The sequence below is a fragment of the Marmota marmota genome, unplaced genomic scaffold, assembly GCF_001458135.2.
Source record: "Marmota marmota marmota unplaced genomic scaffold, marMar, whole genome shotgun sequence".
NCBI lineage: Eukaryota > Metazoa > Chordata > Mammalia > Rodentia > Sciuridae > Marmota > Marmota marmota.
The window spans coordinates 1,197,389-1,212,269 of NW_026000240.1; the positions used below are offsets into that span (position 1 = coordinate 1,197,389).

General features: G+C 38.2%; 2 protein-coding genes and 1 long non-coding RNA gene across 3 annotated transcripts in view; 1 reads left to right on the top strand and 2 right to left on the bottom strand.

The window, feature by feature from the left end:
* Rnf168 (ring finger protein 168) overlaps positions 1-4,039 on the bottom strand; it is a 24,965-nt gene extending 20,926 nt beyond the window's left edge. The window contains exons 1-2 of the mRNA XM_015486819.2: positions 3,813-4,039; positions 3,145-3,481 (exon numbers count right to left, since the gene is read on the bottom strand). Coding sequence (XP_015342305.1) covers positions 3,145-3,445 — 301 coding nt within the window. The 5' untranslated portion in view covers positions 3,446-3,481; positions 3,813-4,039. The remainder of the gene's footprint in view (positions 1-3,144; positions 3,482-3,812) is intronic.
* A 78-nt stretch (positions 4,040-4,117) lies between these two features.
* On the top strand, positions 4,118-10,176 carry LOC125613522. Its single transcript, XR_007344049.1, has 3 exons — positions 4,118-4,238; positions 9,153-9,248; positions 10,044-10,176. It is a non-coding gene; the product is annotated as an uncharacterized LOC125613522 (long non-coding RNA).
* Smco1 (single-pass membrane protein with coiled-coil domains 1) lies at positions 9,263-14,391 on the bottom strand. Its single transcript, XM_015487284.2, has 3 exons — positions 14,225-14,391; positions 10,894-11,043; positions 9,263-10,455 (listed from the first exon to the last, which is right to left on the bottom strand). The coding sequence occupies exons 1-3, from the start codon at positions 14,272-14,274 to the stop codon at positions 10,011-10,013; spliced, it is 645 nt and encodes a 214-aa protein (XP_015342770.1). The 5' UTR covers positions 14,275-14,391; the 3' UTR covers positions 9,263-10,010.
* Between the last annotated feature and the right edge of the window lie 490 nt (positions 14,392-14,881).

The following is a 14,881-nucleotide window of genomic DNA, read 5'->3' on the forward strand; positions in this document are numbered from 1 at the left end:
AAAATTAAAAAAAAAAAAAAAAAAAAAGAACTATACCAAAGGTCAGTGAAGATGTGCAAAAACCAGAACATGGAGATGTTTGTTAGGATTATAAATGATAACATTTTAACGAAAGATATGATAGTTTCTTTAAAGAACAAATAAGTGCCTGTTCTATGACTGAGCAATTCTACTCCTGAGTACTTATGCAAGAAAATGAGAATATATAATAACAAAAAAACTTGTATGAAATCTTCTCAGCAATTTTATTAATAATAGTTAAGTCAGGTGTGGCAGCACACACCTATAATTCCAGCAACTGAGGAGGTTGAGGCAGGAGAATAGCAAATTCAAAGCCAGACTCAGCAAGTTAGTGAGATCCTGTCTCAAAATAAAAATAAAAAGGGCTGGGGATGTGGTTCAGAGATTAAATGTCCACAGTACCAAAAAAACAAAAAACAAAAACAAAACTGGAAACTTTGTACATCGCTAATGGGAATATTAAACAATATAGCCACTGTTGAAAACAGTTTGGCAGATCCAGCAATTCCACACTTAGATATATGGTCGGCCTGCTGTAGTCACTGGCTCTGTACTTGTGGATTCAATCAATTCCAGATTTAAAATATTCAGGAAAAAAACTGTATTAAACATGTATGAACTTCTTTTTTCTCATCCTTCCCTTAAACAATACAGTATAACAACTATTTACATAGCATTTGGTATTATAAGTAATCCAGAAATTGGTTTAAAGTATATGGGAGGACTGGCTCAGTTGGTAGAGTGCTTGCCTACCATGTACAAGGCCCTGGGTTCAATCCCGAGCACTACAAAAACAAACCAAATAAAGTATATGGGGGCGCTGGGGTTGGAGCTCAGTGGTAGAGTGCTTGCCTAGCATGTGTGAGGCCTTGGACTCAAATCCTCAGCACCACATAAAAATAAATGAAATAAAGGTATTGTGTCCAACTACAACTAAAAAATAAATATTTAAAAACTAAATAAAGTATATGAGAGGATGTGCATGATTATAGGCAAAATACCACACCATTTTATATATAAAAAAAATTGAGCATCTATTGTTTTGGTATCTGAGGGAGAAGAAAACCAATCTTCTGATATCAACAGATGACTATATACACAAAAGAATAAAAACAAGTATTCAAACAATTACTTGTATATGAATATTCATATCAGCATTATTCATATAATCAAAAGATGAAAAAAATCCCAAATGTCTATCAATGGATGAGTGTAATACAATATATCCATGTACCACATAGATATATAATGTAATACAAGATATCCATGGAAGGCCCTCAAATGAAGTACATGTTACAAAGTACAAGAACCTCAGAAACTGGGTGAAACAAGCCAGACACAAAAGATATTGTATGAGGTTATCACAAACCTGAGAGCAGGGTAAACTGGGGGAATTCATTGCTTAATCGTTAGTTTATGTGGGATAATGAAAAAATTGGAGAGCCCGGGTTGTATTCAGTGGTGGAGCACATGCCTAGCACATGTGAGGCACTGGGTTCAATCCTCAGTACCACATAAAAATAAATAAATAAAATAAAGGTATTGTGTCCATCTACAACCAAAAAACAGTTTGAAAAAAAGTTTGGAAGCAGTGGTGATAACTACCTTGTGAACATAATTAATTGCCATTAAATTATACATTTAAAAATAGTTAAAATGGGCAATGGGGCTGGGGTTGTAGCTTAGTTGTAGAGCTGGCCTGGCATGTGTGAGGTACTGGGTTCAATTCTCAGCACCACATATAAATAAATAAATAAATGGGCTATGGGGATAGCCCAGTATTACAGTTCCTGCTTAGCATGCACAAGGTCCTCAGCACAAGAAATAAAAGGTTAAAAATTTTTATGTTATATATTTTTCACAATTAAAATAAATAAATATATATATCAAAACCCATTTAAATTGAATGCTTTAGCTGGGCACAGTGAAGCAGGCCTATAATCCCAGCTACTCAGAAGACTGAGACAAGAAGATCTCACAAATTCAAGGCCAGCCTCAGCAACTTAGCAAGGCCTTAAGCAAGCCTGTCTCAAAAAGGGCTGGGAATGTTGATCATTGGTTAAGTGCCTCCTGGTTCAAGTTCAATACCTAGTACAAAAAAAAAAAAAAAAAATTGAACACTTTAAATGGATGAATTGTATGGTATTTCAATAAAGTAGTTTTTTAAAGACAACTATTGCTTAAAAATGTTTAAAAGGGCAAATTTTGTTAATTTTTTTTTACCATAAATAAATAAATGGCAGGTATACCAGAGCACAGGCACCATATTCAAAGCCTAGACAGAAAACACTGAAATGAATGATGTATTGTTCACATTAGTAGAAGTAAGATGCTAGAGTCAAGTGTTTGGTTTGGGGCTCTTAAGTCCACAGTATGGAGGGTTTTGATTTAAAATGACTGAACTAGATGGCACTAGTAATAGAAAGCTATTTTAGGTGTGCTGTATGCTTTTGAGAAGGGAATAGACACACAATGAATGGAAATGTACAGATTGCTAACAGAGAAAGTAAAAGTATAAGAAATATTAACATAGAAATCAGTCGTTCCTCCTGTGGTTGTTGTATACTAAACCTTTGCTTATCTGTATATATGTATGTGCGTGTACACATACATACATTATGTGTGTATATAAGCGATTTTCTTTCTTTCATTTTTAACACAAACAGCAATCGAACACAGAGCTTGGGCATTTTAAAAATGGACAAAATCTTGCTTTTGACTTTAATCAACATTTTGGGTGCCCACAAAATCAAAACCTTCAAGAACAACTTAGGCAAATACTAAACAGATTTTTTTTTTCTCTCTTTTCTTTTAAAATGGAAAAATGGTGACTCAAGTTTTTTGTTGTTGGGTTTTTTTGGGGGGAAAGGGGGTGCCGGGTTTTGGACTCAGGAGCATCTGAACACTGAGCCACATCCCCAGCCCTATTTTGTATTTTATTTAAAGACAGGGTCTCACTGTGTTGCTTAAACCTCACTTTTGCTGAGGCTGGATTTGAACTCACCATCCTCCTGCCTCAGCCTTCCGAGCCGCTGGGACTCAGGCGTCCGCCACCCCGCCCCGGGATGACTCAGTTTTTAAAATATTTTGGATTAGCCAATTAACATGCTCGGTTTTACTCACCAATTTCCTCCGATCCTTGCCCAGAGATTCTAAGCTTGCACTCCTTTGGATAGTGTTTTTGAATCGTTTCCCATAGTTCCATATTAATAAGAGAATTTCTACGGGTATGATACCGAGTCCACGAAGAGACCCGGCGGCGACAGAAGGGACAGCACAAATTTGCCTTTTCGACAGTCGACTGGAAGCACGGATTACAGAGCGTGTGGTTACATGGGAGGGTTACGGGCTCGATTAAGATTTCCACACAGATCTGGCACTGGCATTCCGACAAGGAAGGGATGGCGTCCTTGGGTAGAGCCATTTTAATATGCTAATGAGGCCTACTCAACATCAACACCTGAAAGAAAAAGAATCGTCTTTTCAGCGAACTACAGAGAAAGCAAATAAACAGTAATGTGTTTAACACTATGTCCTGCAGCGAACCACCATTCGACAGTAGGAGCTTCAAACAGGGCTTGAAGCAAAGAGACGCTGTACAGGTCAGGTAACCACCAATAAGACCTTGCAAGGCGGTGACTCTCTTCTTAAGACAAACGTCCAAGAAAACAAATGAAGGTTTTAGTAGGAAGAGCAAGGCTCCTAGGAAGGAGCACCACCTCTGCGGCAGGCAAGACACGGGGCTCCGACGCAGCGGAAAGTCCGCGCCAAGTGCCCCTCCTCCCCCTTACCAGGTCAGGAGGCTCCCGGTGGCTCCGGGGCTGACTCCGGGCCACGGCTGAGAGAATGCCGCTTCCGCCCAGACACCGGGCTCCGATCGCAGGACTTCCGTTTTACGGTTGCTGCGGGTGCTGCCCGCGAGCCACCGCGATCCAGCTTTAGGCGGCCCAGCGCAGTGTCCTATTGCCCACGGCCTGACACGCCCCTCACAGCTCTTTTGTCAGCCACAACCCCTATTCGCAGCAGAGCTCGGGAACAACCAGACAAGAGCTAGTGACGTCACAACTGCCCGCCAAAACGTCCTTCCTCTTCTGACAACCCACCTAGGGCAGAGCCTCTAATGTTTGGCTGGGCGGGACTTCCGGGACCTGCGCACACCGCCCAGGCGGTTCCGCCCCCGTCTCTTCCCGCGATCTCAGCTCCTAGGGTCTAATTGGGTATTCCCTGCCTTTCCTTGAAAGGTGGCCTCAGAGGCTGCAGAAACCTTTTTTTGGTACCAGGGATTGAACCCACGAAGGCTTAACTACTAAGCCACATCACCCCCCCTCAGCCCTTTTTTATGTTTTATTTGAAGACAAAAGAGTCTCGCCGAGTTGCTTAGGGTCTCCGTAAGTTGCTAAGGCTGGCAACTTGATCCTCTTGCTTCAGCCTCCCAAATCACTGAGATTACAGGTAGAAAAGGGAAACCTCTAAAACTGGAACCATAATTTTTCTAATTTTTCCCTCAGTAATCTTCAAATTACCTTTTTCTATTAAGGTCTTAGTGTCGAAAGAAAATTTCGACAAATTCAGCTTAGAGATCTTAGTTGACTTTCTTTCTTCTCCCCCAACCACTATCCCCATACCAGGGACTGAACTCGGGCACTTGACCACTGAAGCGCATCCCAGCCCTATTTTGTTTTATTTAGAGACAGGTTCTCAGTTGTTTAGAGCCTCACTCTTTCTGAGGCTGGTTTTGAACTCGTGATTCTCTTGTTTCAACCCACCTAGAGGCTGGGATTCCAGGCCTGCGCCACCAAGTTGGCTCTTAAATTACCTTTTATTTTCGGTTTTGTTATTGGGTTCCCATGAGCTGGGCAAAGATTGGCTTTATAGGCAGAAAAGGGATGAAGAAAGTAGAAACAACAAAAAAAGACTGATGGTTGGTTTCAAAATTTCTTTCCTTGTGAAGTTGAAACAAGATTTCCTTATCTTACTGGATAAAACTGGCCTATTTGGGGATTTGGCTATCCCCTCTCTCTCTCTCAGTTTTGGTGATGAACCCAGGGCCTTGTACATGCTAGTCCAGTACTCTACCACTAAGCTACATTCACAGTCTCATCTCACCTGATTTATTTTGGAAGGTTAGTTTTGATTACCTGGCCTGGAAATTTGGCATGAGTAAATCCATTTCGGTTTGGTCTATTAGGCATAGTATAAGAACTCAGTCCAACGGCCTTCTATTTATTAAACATTAGGAAAGCATCCCTAAGAAAGTTGTTACCAGAGGTTCACTTCTCCGAGAAGTTAATGGTCAAAGTAACTGTAGACCTGAAACAACTTGACAGGCACTTATACTTCCTTCTATAGACCAGCCCCTTTAAGTCTGCTGCTTAGAGATAGATTGTTTTAGGATTGCCTTCCTTTCTAAAACCTTGAGGACTGCAAGCTTTGAAAAACGAGCCTTTACCTCAGAGCAAAGCCTGTCCAATGAAGGGACATGGCCTTTGTCCTTGGAAAGACCCACAGAGCACTTCTAGGCACATTCCCACCCTGCTAAGTTGTTTATCTACAAATAACAGGAGAGATCTGCTGTGCCAGGTGTCCCTGACTCAGTCAGGCTAGGTGGGGATCCATAGCAACCCCTAGCAGCCACTAATCAGCAAGAGACAGGGAAATACCTGGGATGCAGATGACCCTCCCAGTAGTTTATGGTGTTGGGAAACCATGTAGTTCAGCACGAACACCCCTCTTGGCTTAAACCAATCAGTTCAAACGAATCCCTCTCTTGTACTAACCAATCACCCCTACCCAACTTGTTCCCACCAGTGAATGTGCTAATCGTGTTTTAGAGTTGTTGTTTGATTTTCCCGCGGTGTATGATGATTTGCTAAGAGATGCTATGATGTATGTGGGGGTCCCTGCCTTCTCCAAAGAATGTATAAAACTGCTGCAAACCCTGGGCTTGGGGCCTCTCAGCGTCACCAGTTGCTGTGTGTGCGCAAGCGGAGGACCGAGCTAGCTCGAAATAAACACCTCTTTGCTGTTTACATTGATCTTGGTCTCTGGTAGTCTTTTGGGGGTCCCGAGTTTGAGCATAACACATTGATTACCTAAGATATTCAGTACATTGTTCAAAATATTGTTCTGTAACCTAAGTCAATCATGATTAAGGTTTTACGTTTTCACCTCAATCACTAGGTGCTAGGTAAGGCAACTAGACTACATGACTCCTGACCTATTGTTCACTTCTAACTTTAAAGCATATCTATAATTATTTCATTAACCTTTAACTTTAAAGCATATTTATGATTATTGGTAAGCTTTCTTACTTCTAAACTAAAATCCCAGTAAAACACACTTAAAGTAGTGAAATTCTATTATTTAAAAGCCTACTACTCTGAAGTGCCTCTAAAATATATCTATGTTAATTTTACATGATTCTATTTTAATTTCCAAGGTAATTTCCTTTTTTCATATGACCTATTCAACTGCTTTCTTAAAGAACTTCCTTGATCCTTGGTCAAAGCACATCAATTCTTATGTCTTTGTAATCTTTTAATTAAAGAGCAGGCTCTGCACCTCAACCCATTTGTCATTTATATTAACTATGTGTTTTCCATTTTCATCATAAGTTTCTGTGTAAGGCAAAGGAGGGTCTATTGGTTGGGGAATGTATTTTTATTAGCCTTTTGTCCTTGGGGGGATACCATAAGCTACATATGGTGGTCCTTGTACTGTTGGCACAGCAATTGTTTTTCGGTAGCTAGGCTATTGTACAGGTTGTGGCTTTAGGATGGGGTTGGGGGGGGGGCTAGTTATCCATGGAATAAATATTTGGAATTGTTATAAATAAATAATATGGAATCCATGGAATAAATATTTCTTGTTGTTTAAGCTTGAGGAATAACACCATTGTTTGTATCCTGAGAGACACTGAAATGAGCCTCATGGCATGTCTCAATTGTATCCTTAGTCTCATTCTGGGAATTTTCCTGCAATCTCAGGCAATACATACTTTTATTATTGATTGAGTATGCCCTGTTATCCATATCAAGAGTATCATCAACAAAACACTTAACATTCCTAATGGTTCCAGTTTCCAGATGGTGCATCCCCCATGCTGTTACCCTGTCAGACAGCACCACTCCTGTAATCCCATAGACTTGGGAAGCTGAGGCAGGAGGATTACAAGTTCAAGGCCAACCTTAGCAATTTAATGAGGCCCTAAGCAATTTAGCAAGACCCTGTCTCAAAAAAATAAAAAGGGCTAGAGATATAGCTCAGTGGTAAAATGCTCTGTGAGTTCAATCCTCAATACCAAAAAGAAAAAAAAAGTGTACACCACTTTATTGTTAGGTTTCCATATAGAGCAAAGCTCTAGAAAGGAGGTTAACAAAAATATAATTTCACATTTTATGCATTTCAGCTTTAACTTTGTGGGTTTTTTTTTTTTTTTTTTGTGTGTGTGTGTGTGTGGTGATAGTGGCATTAGGGATTGAACCCAGGGTCTTGCACGTGCTAAGCATGCACTCTGCCACAGAACTACATACCCAGGCCATTAACTTTTTGAACCACAACTGATTCTACAGAATTGGTTTCAATGAAAAACAAAATGAAACAGAATTTGGCTAGGAAAATGATGGGAAATTCATAAAGAATGTGATCCCCCTCCCCCAGAGTACTTAAAAGCCAGGCCTGAGGTTTGGTTTTGTTAAGCAAATAATAAATAAGGGTGTATAAACAAGGTCGTAGGAAGAGAAAAGGAAATCAATGTGCGGGAAACAGTCTTTAAGTCCATTTGGATTTGCTGAGGGCATTCAGGTTGGGTAAAGGAATGGTTTCCATGGCCTGGGGTTGTGGCTCAGCGGTAGAGCGCTTGCCTAGTGTGCTTGAGGCCCTGGGTTCGATCCTTAACACCACATAAGAATAAATAAATAAAGGTTAGGGCTGGGGTTATAACCAAGTGGCAGAGTGCTTGCCTAGCGTGTGTAAGGCACTGGGTTAGAGCCTCAGCACCACATATAAATAAATTAAATAAAGGTATTGTGTCCACCTACAACTAAAATTTAAAAATAAATAAATAAATAAATGTTAAAAAAAAGGAATGGTTTCCAGGTGGAGTCTAAACAAGGAGTTGTGGGTTCTTGGTAGAGAACTTTGGGAACTTGTGGTCCAATAATAGGACTAAGTGATTTTATATATAAGAAGCTCATGTGTTAACTGTTACTAGTATTGTTATTTGCTGTTATAAAGAGAAAGTCACATATGAAGAATTCCTGAAGCATACTATTTTACTGTGAAAAGAGAGATGGGAAACAGACTTGGGCATATATTCCAAGGCAGTAGGTTCATCCCATGTGCCAACTGACCAGTTGGCAGTGGATGCATGGAATATGTGTAAAGTACAATTCCCAAGGAATATCTGGCTGAGCAGGACAGCATACTATATAATGGATTAGTGATGTCTACTGTGGGTGGTGAAGGGAGTCATCAGCATACATGCTATATATTTGTCTTCTTTATACTGAAGCTTTATTCCAGTCAGTTGCCTGTTAATAAAAGGCGAGGTCTAACTTTGTCCAGTTGTGTCAGTCCTTACTTGCTCCATGTTTTGGGGGGTTTTTTTAAATATTTTTTTTTTAGTTGTAGATGGACACAATACCTTTATTTAATTTATTTATTATTATGTGGTGTTGAGGATCAAACCCAATGTCTCACGTATGTGAGGCACTCTACCACTCACTTGCTCCATGTTTTACTCCCAGCACATAGTTGAGACATATTTTTGTATGACATAGAGCCACATCCCCAGCCTTTTTATTTTTTATTTTGAAACAAGTTCTCCATAAATTGCTTAGGGTCTTGCTAAATTGCTGAGGCTGGCCTCAACCTCTGGGTTACTGGAATTACAGGCATGCATCCTCATGCCCATCTTCCTCCTGTGACTTCTGAACAATGAAGAGTTGGCCTCTTTTTTGAAATTTTTTTATTTGTTTTGTGGAGTTGGCTTCTAATAGCTGCTAGGAGGGCATGGATAATGCATATTGAAGTGAAGGATATCACTCCCCATGGAGGAACTTTGGGCAATTGAAAACAGTTTAGACTGAGTGAGTACAACAGACAAATTTGCTTTCCTTCTTCCTTCCAAGGCCTGATTTTCTCAAACAGTATGTGGGTACAGAAGGACAGAGTGATAGATGTACCTGTTGAACAACCTGCTATGTCTCTCATGGCTCATCTTCAAGGTATATTACTTCATATCCTTCTCTACCCTACTTTCTTTCAGCATGCCTCCTCACTCTGACCACCTGAATTTGTACCTTCCAAATAAAGTGTCAGTACTTAATCCTCACCTTGTAAACAGGGTCCACATTTTTAAATATTTCTATTACAACACCTAGCACATGGCATTTGGTATTCAATAACCATTATAAATAAATGATCAGTTAATTCTCTTTTTAGTATAAATAACTATGATACTATACTAGAGAACACATATATGCCAGCATCTCATAATATAGATTTTAGGTGTTTTATTTTTATTCACCTTTTAATAAGTAGTACATTCACATAGTTCAAAATTCAAAATGTCCAAAAGGGATTAACAGTGAAATGACTTCCTCATATCTTTGACCTCTAAGGTCTTAATTTCTTTCCTGAAACAACTAATATAATTTCTTATGTATCTCTGCAGAATTTTATGAATCTCTGCAGAATATATGTTATATAACATATACACATATGTTATATAATATTTTTCCACTTAACAATAAATATATAATTAACAACACCAACAATACATTATGGTGATAACTCCCCATCATTAAACAAAGAGTTTCTTCATTCTTTTATAGAGCTAAATAGAAAATATTCATTGTATCACTTACAAAATCTTTAATACTGCTTTTACTTTTTGCCATAACAATAAATCTGCCTAAATTATGCATACATTTTACTATTTTCAAGATAAATTACTACAAGTGACATCAGGATCGTGGGGCAGAAGGTTAGTTTTTGACTGATGATATCAACTCTTTTAGGGGTGACTTTTGCTCTTCAGGGATCCTCTCTGCTTTCCCTTTCTCAATGACCTGAACAGCCCTCAGCAAACCATCCTGCAGAGCCTGGTTCTTTACCATGTTAGTGATCATGAATGTGATATCCCTGATGTACATCTGTCGTACTTTAGCAGCATAATGATCTGCCTTGTGACCATATGCAATAAAGAAAGTACAAAGTGCTGTGATATCTCCTTCTTGCAGCCCACATTCTTCCAGAACAGACTCCCACACAACTCTAATGCGCTTGTTCTTAACTTTTCGTCTAAGGACAGAGGCTAAGGTGGGAAGACCTCTCACCAGGTCTGGTAGTTTCTCAAGTACACGTGTGTGCAAGCTGATAAGTACTTCAATGACGTAGCTGTATAAAATATTCAATTCAATTGAAGTGAACCTATGAAAAAATATGGGGGACTTCTTATGCAACGGAACACTATTAACAGACATAAAAATGCATTTGATCATTACAAATCCAGTAGAAGAACCAGTTGTTGTATTTTAGAAAATACTTACTTTAGAACTAGACCCTGCACTAACCTAGATAGCTATGTTCTCAGGCTACCCTACTGTATGTTCTTCAGTGACAAAGGAGTTTTATTATCCATCTCTGTGCTAGTGAGACTTTGGCAAGTAACAGGCACTGTGACGACATGTGTACCACAGGGCCTAGCATATAATACAGGTGCTAAAATTGATATTTTTTTCAATGCATAAACACAAGAAAATGTAATTTCTTCATAATCCATAGTTGGGACCATACTAAATTCAGTTTTGAAATAACAACTAAAAGCTTTTACCATAAAATTCCTCTGATTTCTCTATCAATACTCACTTCAGTGCCAAAACTGCTGTCCACATTTCATCTTGAGCTGCTTGGCTTGCCAAAGTCTTGCTATGATGTTCAAATTTCTGTGTCAGATTATCTTTGGTATTGTCCAGTTCTTTGAATTGTGCTTCTAAAGCTTGGAGTTTGTGGTCTACTCTATAGGATAAAAGAATCAGAGTTAGTTTAGGTCAGGGGAAAAAAACTAAGGTATTTCTTTAACCTAAGGTTCTAATGCATTATGTACAACCACCATGAAATTTGGTGTGTGTGTGTATGTGTGTGTGTTGCTATGTATCAAACCCAGAGCCTTGTGTGAGCTAGGCAAGCACTCTACCACAGAGCTATACCTCCAACCCCTGGGTAAATATTTAAATTTAAAATTATGAACAGATGGTACTGGGAAATTAAATTGATCAAATTATTTTATGTACATGTATGAATGTATAAAAGGAAGCCTACTATATGTATAATTATAATGTATCAATAAAAAATGTTAAATAAATAAATAAAATCATGAACAGATGTTTCCATTTGCCATTCCTTCTAGCATTCATATTTGTTCTTTCCTTACTTCACACTTCTTAATTATCTAATTACTTGAATTATCTATCATGTCTTATCTTTATATTTTATACTTTGAGTATTTTATACAAGCATGACTTCAATTCTCACAACCATAAGATTTGAAACAGTCATTTTTACTAGTTTATAGATAAAGAAATTGAGTCTTAGAAAGATTGAGATTTAATGTCATGTAACTAGCTAATACTGGGACCACTGTATAATTATATGGCTTTCTCTATCCTATCATGACTGTACAAATTTCCTTCAAGGTTCAAATTTCACCACCTTCTTGTTTTTGATTATTTTTTAAAATATTTTTGTTGGTTGTTGATGGACCTTTATTTTATTAACTTATTTATATGTGGTGCTGAGATCAAACCCAGTGCTTTACATCATGCTGGGCAAGCACTGTATCTTTGAGCCACAACCCCAGCCCCTCTACCACCTTCTTGATTTCCTCTGGATCTGGAGATCTTCTTACCCTCCTGCTTCTCTCTTATAGGATTGATCTCTATTACCTATCCCTCTTTACCCCTACTTCATTTGTAGAGTTAGCTTTTCATAAACTAAGTTCTTAGAGGAAGAAAATCAGAGACCATTTCTTAGATATCTTTATGCCTGTCCTCCAATACCTAGAAGAGGTCTTACCTAGACGTAATAAAATATTTCTGTTACATGATTGACATTTGTGATGTGAATGAGAGGCTGAGCCTTGTAACCCAACATGGGGATCTGAGTAGCTTTGAATAGCCCTGATCACCAGAGGGCACTATGGCAGCAGAACGATATCTAACTGGACCACAAAAAAAAAAAAAAAAAAAAAAAAATTGGAGAAACAAAACTCACTTTCCTGAAGCCACCCACTTGTCTTTCATGAAATAAATGACGCATAAGAATACAAATTATTTCCCCAGTGACCTGAATACCTTTGTGGTTGCTCTATCCTTGATGATCTTCTTTTGATCCTTAGTTTCTCCAAAGGCTAATTCAGCTTCAGGTACCACCTTGCTCCTAGGCTCTAGACCTGTATTTTCATCTGTTTTGCACATTTCTACCTGGAAATATCAAACTCAACAGTCCTGAGCTGAATGTACTAACACCCCTTCCATCTTCAGAAATTATTATGGAGGGATTTTCTCACTGCTTCAGATTCTGTTAACACAGATAAGATGGAATATGAAATGTGCATTTCATAGATATACAAACCTGCATAATCTAATAGGGCAACAGTCTCTGTCTACAAGTAAAAAACCATGTCACCTGGCACACTGTTTGTATTAACTTTTAGATCTTTGAGACTATATTGCTATATAGCTCATCTCTAGCTTAAACTCTAGGAATAAATTCTAGCTTGTCAATCTGTATATAAGTTTATAATTGCAGCATTTTTTTAATCCTCCCGCCAAAAGGCATTCCTGGACCATTCTAAATAATTATTAAACAACATGCAAATCTGATTGCAGTCTGCTTTTACTATAATTCCCTAGCTCTGTTAATGACCTTACCAATTTATCCAATTACTTGAACTAAAAATCTCAGAATAATTCTCAACCCTGTTTTCTCTCATCCTCCAATTAATGTCTCTTTAATCTATCCTCTCCTCTGCATCCCAAGATCTAAGCCAGCTCATCCTCTGTAATCAAGAAACTTGCTTCCATGTCCAATCCATCCTCCAGACATAGTTTTTAAAATACAATCTGATTGGGCTGGGGTTGTGGCTCAGTAGTAGAGCACTTGCCTAGCATGTGTGAGGCTCTGGGTTCAATCCTCAGCATCACATAAAAATAAGTAAATAAAGTCATTGTGTTCATCTACAACTAAAGAAAAGTATATATTAAAAAATACAGTCTGATTATGTAACCCAACAGATGATATACCTTTTATGCCACCCTGATTTGCCCAATAACTTTAGATCCCAAATGGCATCTCCTCAGCAGGAAACATGAAGCCATTCCCCTTTCCTTCATCTTCTGCCTGTTCTCTTACACATTTTAGTCACTAATATGTAATTCCAAACTTACATATGGCTTTCATGTACTGTTTCCTCAGTCTAGATTCCTTCCCACATTTTCATTTCCTCATAAACTTCACTCTCATTGCTCAAATGTTCCTATAGAAAGAGTCCTTTTCCTAATGTCAAAGGTAAAATTGAGTTTTCTGCCCTTGTGTTCCATTAACTCTTTAGAAACCACCATTAGCTGTGCTGTGCACTCCTTGAGGGCAGAAACCACATTTTACACTTTTTTTTTTTTTTTTTAACAAAAGCAAAAAGCTTTTATTGAAGGCTGACCAACAAGGAAACAGGAGACATGCTCAAGTCTCTCAGTTTGGATTATTGTAAATCTAGCATTTAGTATGTATATGAATTGAATGGCATTACAGCAGATTTTTACATTTTGGGAGTTGGTACCAGGATTGAACTCTGGGGCATTTGACTACTGAGACACATCCCCAGCCATGTATATATATATATAAAATTTAGAGAGAGGGCCTCACTGAGTTGCTTAGCACCTCGCTTTTTGCTGAGGCTGGTTTTGAACTCACAATCTTTCCTGTCTCAGCTTCCAAAACTGCTGGGATTACAGGCATGTGCCACTGCAAACAGCTTAATTTACATACTTTTTTTGAACTTGGAAGACTTAAACCATTTTAACAGAAAATTCTAATTAGCATGTCTGTAGTTCTTTTCTTATTTCTACTCTTTATTCTTTGCTTCCCCATCTTCCCAGAATTTCAGACACATGCTTATTGCCCCCTAGGACCCCTTAGCAACCTTTTTATTGCCTCCTTCAAGGATACCGAGGTTGTGGTTTCATTGTTCATCTTCTTAAGTCAAAATGAAAAGAAACAAAATAAAGCAAAACAAAACCCAATAGATGTTTGAATCCAGGGTTTTCTGCTTGTTTTTCCACTCAGCAACAGGCAGCAGCAATGTGAGCATTCAATCTAAATTCTGCCTAAAGGTCACTGAGTACAAGAGCTTTTAATAGCTTGTTCCAAATATAGTTTCAAATAACTGATCTTGTGGACACAGGTGTCCTAGAATGCACTATAACATTTGCCTTTGAAAACTGACCCATAGAGTATCAACATAGACCCACAAACTTATACAATTATAATTACAATTTTAGTTTTAATTTTATATATATATATTTACACATAAAATTAAATATATATGCTAGTATTAAATTTGATGGAAATGTTACCCATATTTTAACAGCTTCCCACTTTTATGGAACTTACAAACCAAATAAGTTTAAAAAGTGCCCCACATCTTTTATGATGATTATGATTTTAAAGGTAAAAATCTACCATTAGAAACTATAGGTATTTATTGAGAGTTTCTAGAATTAGACTAGGAATTACCAAAAAAAAAAAAAACAAAAAACAGGATTCCTGCTGGGCAAATTGGTTTGAACCTGGTGTGGGG